An 11,151-nucleotide genomic window follows, 5' to 3' on the forward strand; every position below is an offset into this window, starting at 1 on the left:
ATATAGCCTCAATATAATAATATTCTACTTAATTTAAAATATTGTTTTCGTTTTATTTACAATTAAAAAAAAGGTCTTTATTAATTTATTAGATCTTTATAATTTTCCTTCCAATATTTGCTTAGGCCTGTACCGATCCACCATATAGAAATATTATAATGTCCAAAAACTATGAATGGCTGATTTTTTTTTAACAAATAAATTCTATGATTTTTTTTCTCTTTATAATTTCTCATCTTTTCAATTTTTATAAAGAGAAAATGGAGAAAATAATAAAATAATCTTTTCAATTTTTATTAAAGAGTTAGATATATATTTTTGGAAATTAGCTTCTAGTATTTCAATCGATCAAATTTTGTTTCACATATCTAATATTTTTGAGGTTGTAAAATAATTTTTAAATACTCAACTAATGCCATAAGAACTCTTGATTAAGTTTAATAGAGACACGTGGCAAAAATAGTGGCTCACAACACTAGTCACTCTGCCAAGTCAGCATAATGGTCCCACTTCACTGATTCCTAGGGACCCACTCTCAGTGTTCAAAGCTTTCTAAATTCAAACACTGCAAAACCCATAAATCCACAGCCACAAACAGCTCCAGTACCGTGGCTACCTCAAACTCCTCTCTTCCCAACCTTTGGCCATGGCCACAATTACACTCTTTTAACTTTTAACTCATTTTCCTACCAACCAAACACTCCACTTTTTTCCCATTCAATCAACTCAAAGAAAAGTAGGAAAAAATGGAGAGCCTTTCAATCAGAGCAGAGAGTTTGTTCTCTTTCTCCCACCATAACCCGACTTCCAGGAACTGGGTCTTCGATTCTTCACTCAGGCATCGACAAATTCGACTCTTTCCCCCAAAAGACACGAAGGAATTTAGGGTTTTTTGTGGTATTAAGGAAACCCAGAAAATTGAAGAGAGCCAGAAGAAGGTCGATGGGATTCTCACTGGGCTCCGTGTTGATGAAGTGGATGTGGACCATGGTGGTCCGGTTTCCGGTTCTGGGGCTCGGAATGAAGAAGTGAGTTTCGGTTGGAATTGGCCCAAGAATATCCCTCAAAGATATCAGCTTATTGGCACAACTTCGCTGGCCTTTGTTATCTGTAACATGGATAAGGTACCAACTTTTTTGTATGTTTTGTTTTCTTCTTAATGATTTTTCTATTTTCGTTTTATTTTTTGAGAACATTCCTACGTGAATATGGGAGATTTTGTTATCCTTTGTTATGAAAAATGTGGGAAATGATACTAACGATAATTTGATTTAGTTCATTAGTTAGCTAATTTGTGGATCACATGAGTTTATCAAATAAGTTAATGAAGAGGGTGGTTTTTGGTTAATGGGCAGGTAAACTTGAGTATTGCCATTATTCCAATGTCGCATCAGTTTGGTTGGAGTTCGTCAACGGCTGGCTTGGTGCAGTCGTCGTTCTTTTGGGGCTATGCCTTGAGTCAATTGCCAGGCGGGTGGCTTGCCAAGATATTTGGTGGGAGGTTTGTATATCATGCTGCGTCACATATACGAAAACTTATTACACTAATGTTCGATCATGAAGTGTCAGTTTCTATGAATCATCTATAGAGAAAATATAACACAACTTTATGTATATTCTATACAAGGCCTAATTGCTCGAGGCTTTGTAAGACTATGGTAATGTTCAAAAATGTTAAACTGATAGTCCTCTTAATCAACACTAGTTGAACGGTAGCTAGCATAGCAATCTCGTTCTTCAATAATCAAACTCACTGGTGAACATTAAATTACTGCATTCGTCATAAGCATTTTCCTTTTGGGGGCCATGGTAGAGCCATATATATATAAATTATATGTGTTATGTTTAACTGTATCTTTTTTCTGATGCAGAAAAGTTCTTAAGTTTGGAGTTTTGACTTGGTCATTGGCTACCGCACTCGTACCTGTTCTTGCAGGGTATATGCCCAGCTTACTATTGTCAAGGATTTTGGTAATTAGTTTCACCTCCTAGTTTTAAGTTAAATTCTACTGTGTTGCTCAATTCAATTCGACTTGGTTAATTATATATAAAGATCACAGAATTGGAGAGAGAAAGTTACGTCTTGCTGATTTGAGTTGTATGTATTTTGTCACAACTCCCTTATTGACCCCCCATTTCTCTTTTTTTGGTGTTAGGTAGGAATAGGAGAAGGAGTTTCCCCGTCTTCTGCAACTGACTTGATTGCCAGGCATGTATGACATTCATATTGTTGTGGGAGTATGGTAGTCTGATAAATGATTTTATTCTATTGTTTGTTATAATTTTCATACAAGTCATATGCAGTGTAGTTGGTTGCAATAAGTTTTACTTCTAACCAAATAACCACAATCTCCTGCAGAACAATACCTTTGGAAGAGCGCTCAAGAGCTGTGGCGTTTGTTTTTGGTGGTTTGAGTGTAGGAAGTGTTGCAGGGTATGTTTTATTGAACATTATTTATGATTTATGAAAGCTTGTTCTTATATCAACAACTGCTTTGTACTTGGTCTTAATGGAATCATAATGGTGAATGGAATGTCAAACTTGATGGCCTATATTTGATCAAAATAAAACATCTTCGTAATTTTACATGCTTGCATGTAGAAATGGTTAAATTATAAGGAAATAAAAACATAAATTATATTTACTTTGTCAAGTTTTGCAGTACTGTATAAATTAATGAAGAAATAAATTATAATATATGATTTTTCTCATCTCAATAATAATTTACTTTACAATATCTGATCAAGTGTAATTTCATTTCTAACATATACTAATTAAATTCCTAACTTTCTTAAGGCAGCTTAAAATACTTTGAAATTGTTGACAGGAAATGTTGCTTCAGCGTACTTCAGAATTAAAGTTTCTCTTTGACATTTGGAATAAGAAACTGTTGACATGAACATTCAAAAGCTGACTTTTGGTTTTACTAGTGCTGCCACATGTTTATTAATTGTGCCTTTTTTGCCTAATTCTTTCTGAAGTGCTTTAGTTAAGTTATTATAACTCAAACATTTAAAAACCGTGCAGGTATCTCTTGGCTCCACCTCTTATTCAAAATCTTGGTTGGGAGTATGTGTTCTACATATTTGGACTCTTGGGAGTAGGCTGGTAAAAGTCATCTCTAAACTTACTGAAGTACCCCTAACCTTCTTCTCTTTCAGTGCTAGTGCTACTGCAATTTTTGCAAAAGCCTTTATTTGAGTAAAGCAAAACTAGTCTTGTTGCTAATTAATTAAAAGTTGGAAAATATTTTGTTTCACAGTGCATGAATCTTTTTTTAAATCCAAGCGATCTATTCATAGGCATTTGCCCTCGACATAATTAGGGGATCGAATTGATTATAGAAACATGAGTTTAATTAGTCTATTTATCAGTGAATAGGGAAAGGTAATATCTAGATAGGTGAATAGATTGACCTTAAAACAATAATGATTAATTACTATTGCTATAAAATAAGCTCATTTTTTTATCTTTTTTACCTTTTCTTTACTTGATGAATTGAAAGCATATTCTTTTGATTTAACTGTGAGTCGATGCTCATTCTTGAAGGTACTCTGGGTTTCAGCTTCTGGAAGACAATGCTGCATTGGCTGCTGAATCCACCTCAGGTGAGGATTTTTCGTTTCTTTTATTTCTTATAGAAACCACTAAGGGTTCCTTAAATTTGTTGAAGAGTGCCAAATACAAAGATAAAATGTAAACACATATCCACCTTAGGATCCCCTCCTATTTCACACGCACGCGCACACACTTACCTTGAATCCTGATCAATTGAGCAGTTAATGTTTACACTATTATTGTTTATTAGAAAAACTGAGATAACCCTTTCTCTATGCTATTCAAGATGAAAGGTTGACTTTCTATTCACAAATGCTATTCAATTAAATTAATACCAATCTCATATTTATTCTCACATTTAATCTTCTCTTGGAATAATTTTTATGTGTTTTATTTTTTTTTCTTATTTTCTTTCCCCCCTCCCCCCTCCCATTATTTTATAGGCTCCCAGACTATATCTGTGAACAAAACGTGGAATGATTCTCTGGGAGAGTTGAGTGATTCACTGAAGGTTAGAAATTTATTGGCTGTGAACGTTTATATACCATAACTATATGTCAATTTTAGTCAATGGACACTGCTGATATTCTTGGTTAGCAGATACCCCAGCAAAGTTATTATAAATTTATAAATCTAGGTTGGAAGCTGAATTTTTCAACAATTTGCATATTGTTCAGTGATTGTTTTCTTTGGTAATTCATCTTATGATTTGTTGCCTGCCTTTGGTTTCTTACTTGCTCCTCTATTGATCAGGGTGTACCTTGGAAGGCATTTTTCAGAACTCCAGCAGTATGGGCTATGGTGTATGCTCATTTTTGTGGAAGTTGGGGTCACTATACATGCCTATCATGGCTTCCTACTTATTTCAGGTACTCTATTCGATTCTTCCAATAATGAACAGAATCCGATAGGGAAGTAGGATATTTTTCTTAAATCTACTTTCACTTTACCATTGTCTAATCTAGATTTTTGAATTTTTATTTTTATTTTTTAATCTGCATTTGTGCTGTTGTCTTTAGTTATCTGATACTTTGTGTATCCAGCAGTTTATTTTTCAGTCTATATGTATTTGTATATTCAAGAATGTCATACAATAAAACCATAGGATCTTTAATATTTTGCTATAACATGTATAAATAAGAAATAATTTATTATAATCGAAATGTTAAAAGTTCCTCCAACAATTATATTGCAGTATGATACCCCATGCATGCAACAATACATGGTTCCCCAAGATATTGAATAAGTCCTTAGGAACTGAGTTTTTATTAAATATGTGTGCAGTGAGGAGCTGAACCTGAATTTGACTGAAGCTGCATGGGTAAGCATATGTTCCTTTTCTCCAGTCATTTTTTCTTACCCATTCGTCTTGTCTTTATAGTTCCTGCCTAAGGTATCAGATTCATCTCTTGGATGGTGATATTATGGATTAGAAAAAAAAAATTCATAAAAAGTGGCCAAATGAAAGAAATTTCATTTTGATCATATTGAATAGATTCATGGATAATACAGCCGATTTCTTAAAAAAGGATTTACATGATTTATAAAATTTTATTTAAGAGACCCACTATTTGCATGTATACATTTATTTTCTTACACTTAACCTTTTGAGGGGAGAAACATTCAGCTTCTTTAATAGTAACAAGCCCAACTAGTAATTTTTTTTTTTTTTTAAAAAGACAAAATATGACATGATCTCTGATTCACACAAGTTATATTATTGTTTTAAGTAGTGTGCTCTGAAATTTATGGATCATTTCTTGTAAAAGTGCTTAAAAATGTTTGTGGAGTTGAATGTCTAGTTGTTTGATTGTTATCATATACTTGTTTCAGGTTTCCATTCTTCCTCCTTTGGCTTCAGTTGTTGTGACTAGTATTGCCTCACAGATTGCTGACAACTTGATTGCAAATGGAGTAGAAACCACTACGGTAGGGAGAAATTGTGAACAATCAAATTTATTTGTTCATGATGATACCTAATATCTATTGTCAAACAATCTCTTTTGTGACAATACGTAATATAAAGTTAGACAAATCATATAATTACCATGTAGCCATTATATCTTTGTTTGCGTAATAATTTTTCTGTTCCAGTGCTCATGTATACTTAATGAGTATACATATGAATAGATAAACTGTTAAATCAAGATTTGTCGTTGATATATTTTCTAATGAATTCATGCAGGTACGAAAACTTTGCCAAACAATTGCCTTTTTGTCTCCTGCACTTTGCATGACTCTTTCCTCTGTTGATCTTGGATTGCCTCCTTGGGAAGTTGTGGGAATCCTCACGAGTGGCTTAGCCCTCTCAAGCTTTGCATTGTCAGGTATTGAACAATTCAAAAGGTGGTTCTTTGGTTTTAGAAAATTGTGGCGAAAAAATACATTGTCTATAATTGTGAATATATTCTTAAATCTCCACAGGGCTTTACTGTACTCACCAAGATATGTCGCCAGAATATGCAAGTATACTTTTGGTAAGTTGAAAAATATCAATTATTCTTTGTAATAGAAATTGTGATTTGTATTCCAGGTTGACATTGATGGCCCTTTTATCAGCAATTGTAATTACTAATTGGAATAAAAAAAAAGGTAAATGAATGGGAATAAGATAGACAGGAATGGAAATAATAATTGTGGAAAAAACTCAAATTTATTAAATTGTCCTTGTAACAATATCCATGCATACCATCAAAATGACTTGTTAAGGGTAAATTATGACCAAACTTTTTTTCACTCAGGGTATGACCAACACCGTTGGGGCAGTTCCTGGAATAGTAGGCATTGCGCTCACTGGCTACCTCCTTGATATAACTCATTCATGGAGTGTAAGTTGCTATTGTTATTATTTCTGATACACACCTTAGTCTTAAGTTTTTCTCCTAATCCATTCTTATTTATAATATGCAGTTGTCATTATTTGCACCATCAATATTCTTCTACTTAACTGGTACGGTAGTTTGGTTGGTTTTTGCCAGCAGTAAGCCTCAAAGCTTTTCCGAAAGAGATTGATCCTTTTTTATCTGGTTGCGTCTCTAGAATGAAGTTTACCAATAGGAGAAACGTTTTTGGATGCATTAGCGTGGAAATTAGCTTCTTCCACTAGATTTTTTTTGTAAATTCACACAGGAAGCTCGCAGGTATATACAAATGTAATTGTAATATTCTTAACGACACATTTGTCTTCGTTTTTTTTTCACATCAAGTTATTCCTATTTCTGTAAACCCCAAAAAATGTATTGAAAATGCCTGAAATATCATATTGTATAGCAGCTTTTTAAGTATTACAAGCTCTACATTTCTTATGTTTCTTGAATGTGACTTGTGGAACTTAACTGTTTGAGAGTTGCATGGTAGTGAATAACTTGGTTTACTTGTCTGATAAGAAAAAAAGGGAAGAAGTTTGTTTATTGAGAACTCTTCTTTTTTGTATTCTGTTGCGAAAAATGAGGTACATTTGAATTTGTATTCTATCTCTTATTGTCAATGGCTATAATTATATGGAACCAGTTTCAGTTCCTTGGATCAACTACTTGCAAGCTGGGAGAACAACATGAGGTATGTGAACGAATACAATAGAAAAGGGGCGAACCACTATGGGTGTTGATGAATTTATATATATAGGATCTAAAGAAGGTATGCTCCCAGATGAATCTAGAGTCAGAATGTTTCCATTAAGCAGCATGGTTCGGCTCTGTAGATTACCATCTTTGGCAGTAAGATGATATTCTTCTCTCACAGGCTCACTCTTTTGCTTATTAGCTCGAGGTATCTTGATCGCCTTTGCTCTATGAGAAATCCTTGTTTTGTGAGAAGCACTACTTGATGTGTGATGACTTCTGTGTTTTCGTCGTAAACTCCACGTTCCATTGAAGGCAACTTTGGCAAGAACTGTGGTGCTATTGTCAAGGTTGCTTAGTAGTACCATTATCCCTCTCTGTATAATGACAATGAATTAAGCTCGCAGAAAAGATGAAACAACTTTTGCCAGCAAATGAAAGTACATGGTTTAAACTTACAGATTGTTTTGCACAGTGAGCATAAGCACGGATTTTCTTGGACCCAGAAAAGCTTGTCGATAGTACGTTTCTTCCCATTAGCCGGTGCCAAAGGAGAGCACTGCCATTAAAGAAAGCCATGATCCAAGCATTGTTAATAACAAGAATGAAATTCTGCTAAGCTTGAGGAATGTTGATTTCTATGATTCCAAATACCTGTAATAGTCTGGATTTGGTACGAAGTTATTAGTGTCAAGCAATCCATAGTTTCCTCCAATCAATGACTGTCTGCAGTATGTTTTAGTATCATGAGCTGCTGACATACCAAGCTGATCCAAATACCTGTTTTTCATTTGCAATGCCATTATGCTATGCTAGTAATACTTATTAAAAGAATTTAAGATACACACAGTAATTCCAACTTACCAGAAACTAAACACAAATGCATTAGTGACAAGATTCCGACCGCTGTTGTAAGCACCTCCTGCCTCACCAACCCACGAAACTGCCGATGATCCAGAACTCTTGAGGGTGTCATGGAGGCTTTTGAATGTGTTGGCCTCACCGTCAAGATAGGATGGATTCAAAATCTTATCAATGAGATGTGTATCAACCCCTATGTGTGACAAAACAAAAGTTTGAATTCAACTTAGCTTTAGCAGTCCCAGGCATATGATTGTGTGTGTTTTTCTTATTAAAAAAAAAGAAAGAAGAAGAAGAACTACCTGGCCCTAGATTATATATGTGGTGAGTTACCACATCTAAAGATTTAGATGTCTTATTAAAAAATTCTTTGAACCAATTTGCATCAAAGAATCCTCCAGGAGCTACTGTCAGAGGCTTTGAGTCACTTCCCTGGTAGACATTCTGCACTATGTTCTTCAGAGCAATGGTATCAGAGGCATACTGAGCTGCGGCAACTCTTGTTCCAACTCCACTCCCACATAATTCATTCCCTGATCAATGAAATATTCACTTAGCCTTATATTAAAATCCCTTACATGGTCCAAAAGAATAAAAACAAGGTATCAATATTTACAACAATCACCTATATAAATCTGATCCTTAAGCAATAGATGTAAAATCACTTTTCACTCAACAATTCATGTGAAATTTGCATGTTAATTAGGTGGGAAAGTTCATTTTTCTTGTACCACCTTTTTTTCCCAAACGTGCAAAGTTCCTCTCTGTCCCATAAAACTACTCAGTTATTACAAAAAGTGTTCATACCTAACTCCCAGCCATAAATTGAATAGTTCTTTTTGGCTGTATAACGGATAAAAGATTCAGCATTGGAGGAGTCCCAAGCACCAGCTGCAGAACCATCATGCTGTATTGTTCTTCCAGTTAGAGCATTCAATCCAAAAATAATCTCTGCCCTGAATTGGAACATGGGACAATATAAGACTTATTATGCTTCTAACAAGTCTATAGGAAAGAGGAGAGTCTTTAATTGGAGAGAGAGAGAGAGAGTTAGAGTTGTGTTACCCTGCTGACTTGAAAAAAGTGCTCAATTCATCCCATCTGCTCATGGGCAAGCATCCATTAGTGAAGCCAAACAACTCAGATGTGTTTTTAGTGAATTGAGTGCAAGGTTGCTTATTATCTTCAGTATCATAAATGACCTTGTCCTGTAAAGTACCACCTAATCTAATCTTCAATGGTGAAAAAGCTGCACAATTTGTAAAAGATTGTGTTTTTAGGCTTCTATAAAGGATTTGACTCAGTCTTACCTTTGAAATAATATATTACAGCCAAACCCCCCACCCCCCAAGGAAAAAAAAGTAGAATAGATATCTCACCCTTTATGGCATTTAAGAAAATTTTGTTGCTCAAATCCTGCACAAGACAATGAGCAAGTAAATATACATGCACGAACAATAAATAAACAAAACATGACCATGAACAGAAATACTGTACTTAAAATCAGTAGAAGCTTTAAAAGTATTACTTTTTTCTTGGGGAAAAAAATAATACTTGGATATATAAAGAAAATATATATTAATGAAGCTGAAGTTTAACAGAACTTTAGCTTTGATAAATGTTATACCAGGTTGGAAGAGATTAGAGAAGGAGAAAAGGAAAGAGGAGATTTTAGAAGACAGAATGACATTACATAATACAAAAACCAAGAAAGATATAAAATTTTCAGACAGAAGCAATGTTTTATGAGACCATTTCAAAACCAGATTTATAGAAAACAGTTCCAATAAAAGTAACGCATCCAGAAAAAAACATACCAGATTGAGAAGAGAAGCATGACCCCAACTGCATGTTCCATAGTCACATTTCTCAGGAGGCCACCAGTCCATAGTAGCACAGATAAAATCATCATCAATCCTCCCAATGATAACTTTCCCATCAATGGAAACAGTCCCTTCAATGTTCCCATCTCCTGCTACAAGCTCAGAACCCACAAAAACCAAGCTCAAGCTATAGAAACATACCCAAAAACACAACCACATTTTCAAAAACTCAGAAATCTGAGAACCCATTTCCCAGATTCTCTTAAATGCAGAAGATCTGAGCCTCTCTCTCTCTCACACACACACACACTCACTTAAAAAGACAATAAACCCATGGAAATGAGAAGTTTAAGCTACTGTGGAAATACCCTTTTGGACGCTAATGAGTAGAGGACAGGTACAAATAATGGAATAGATAGACATTTATATATTTGAATATAAAAAGTAAGATGAGTGAGCTATAAATGCAAACACGAGATGTGCATAAACAAACATGTGATACTTGAAGTTGAACTCAATTCAAAACTCAGTTTTCTTTTTGGCTTTGAGTTATCATTATTAGTAGTCCTGAAATCTGAATACTGTTGAGTAAATGACTGTGGTTTTGGTTTCAAGCACTCAGCTTTTGCAGTTTGAAATAATGAAATATATGGTTTGGTTATGTTTGTTTATAGTGGGCCTTGGTGGTTTTGCTTTGCTTTGCTTTCCCTTAACGAAAACTACAAAGTTTCACCTAATGGACAAATGTCACTGATATATATATATATCTGGTTTTTCTTCCACACCCTTTTGTGATTCAAGCTTGTGAATGGAGAAAAATGCTATCCTGATCTGCAATCTATTGTGAGATTTGGGTTCTCATGAAAATATTTGTATGATTATATAAATGTGTTCAAAATTTAAATTAAAAAGGGAAACTTTAAACATAGCAGAAAAGACCAAACTTTGTTTTTAGCATTTTACCATCTAAAAAAGACATTTTTCTTAAAGACAAGAAATTATGAACGAAGTTAGGTTCTGAAAGAGACTGTAAACTAAATGAATGTGACGATTGAGTTTATGTGTTTTGTGTTTGTTTAGTTAACCAATATTATTCATCACTCAACAAGGTACCATTTTTATATAATATTATGATATTATACATTACAAAATCTTAATTAAAGAATTAGAGAACATTCTCACGTGAACAGTAAGAATTTGTTATGTTGATGTCATCAAGCATAATTACCAATTCTTCTAATTTTGTACGTAACCATTAGAAACTTATTTATATATAGTTATACGTATATTTAGGAAGTTTTAAAAGCATCTTTCTTTTTGCCTTTATATAATATCTTTGAACCAAAAA

General features: G+C 34.0%; 2 protein-coding genes across 2 annotated transcripts; one reads left to right on the forward strand and one right to left on the reverse strand.

Moving 5' to 3' along the window:
• The first annotated feature begins 594 nt into the window (after positions 1-594).
• On the forward strand, positions 595-6,906 carry LOC133782823 (probable anion transporter 6, chloroplastic). Its single transcript, XM_062222226.1, has 15 exons — positions 595-1,124; positions 1,356-1,501; positions 1,872-1,971; positions 2,157-2,209; positions 2,360-2,434; positions 3,029-3,109; positions 3,551-3,609; positions 4,003-4,070; positions 4,313-4,428; positions 4,844-4,880; positions 5,393-5,488; positions 5,745-5,886; positions 5,984-6,036; positions 6,301-6,387; positions 6,470-6,906. Exons 1-15 carry the CDS (start codon positions 747-749, stop codon positions 6,569-6,571), a joined length of 1,593 nt encoding a protein of 530 aa, XP_062078210.1. The 5' UTR covers positions 595-746; the 3' UTR covers positions 6,572-6,906.
• Positions 6,907-6,948: 42 nt separating this feature from the next.
• Positions 6,949-10,422, reverse strand: LOC133782822 (heparanase-like protein 3). The gene is made up of 9 exons (XM_062222225.1): positions 9,798-10,422; positions 9,360-9,396; positions 9,046-9,229; positions 8,788-8,936; positions 8,283-8,513; positions 7,984-8,173; positions 7,774-7,899; positions 7,579-7,678; positions 6,949-7,496 (listed from the first exon to the last, which is right to left on the reverse strand). Exons 1-9 carry the CDS (start codon positions 10,050-10,052, stop codon positions 7,089-7,091), a joined length of 1,680 nt encoding a protein of 559 aa, XP_062078209.1. The 5' UTR covers positions 10,053-10,422; the 3' UTR covers positions 6,949-7,088.
• Positions 10,423-11,151: the final 729 nt, after the last annotated feature.

This window comes from Humulus lupulus, chromosome 6 (assembly GCF_963169125.1).
Source record: "Humulus lupulus chromosome 6, drHumLupu1.1, whole genome shotgun sequence".
In the NCBI taxonomy this organism is placed as follows: domain Eukaryota; kingdom Viridiplantae; phylum Streptophyta; class Magnoliopsida; order Rosales; family Cannabaceae; genus Humulus; species Humulus lupulus.

Coding starts and splice junctions, on each gene's coding strand:
- LOC133782822 (XM_062222225.1), bottom strand. CDS start 10,052: ATGGGTTCTCAGATTTCTGAGTTTTTGAAAATGTGGTTGTGTTTTTGG. Junction 9,397..9,797: donor ATGCTTCTCTTCTCAATCTG/GTATGTTTTTTT, acceptor TGTCTTGTGCAG/GATTTGAGCAACAAAATTTT. Junction 9,230..9,359: donor TTTCTTAAATGCCATAAAGG/GTGAGATATCTA, acceptor CAAATTGTGCAG/CTTTTTCACCATTGAAGATT.
- LOC133782823 (XM_062222226.1), top strand. CDS start 747: ATGGAGAGCCTTTCAATCAGAGCAGAGAGTTTGTTCTCTTTCTCCCAC. Junction 1,125..1,355: donor TTATCTGTAACATGGATAAG/GTACCAACTTTT, acceptor GTTAATGGGCAG/GTAAACTTGAGTATTGCCAT. Junction 4,071..4,312: donor AGTTGAGTGATTCACTGAAG/GTTAGAAATTTA, acceptor TCTATTGATCAG/GGTGTACCTTGGAAGGCATT.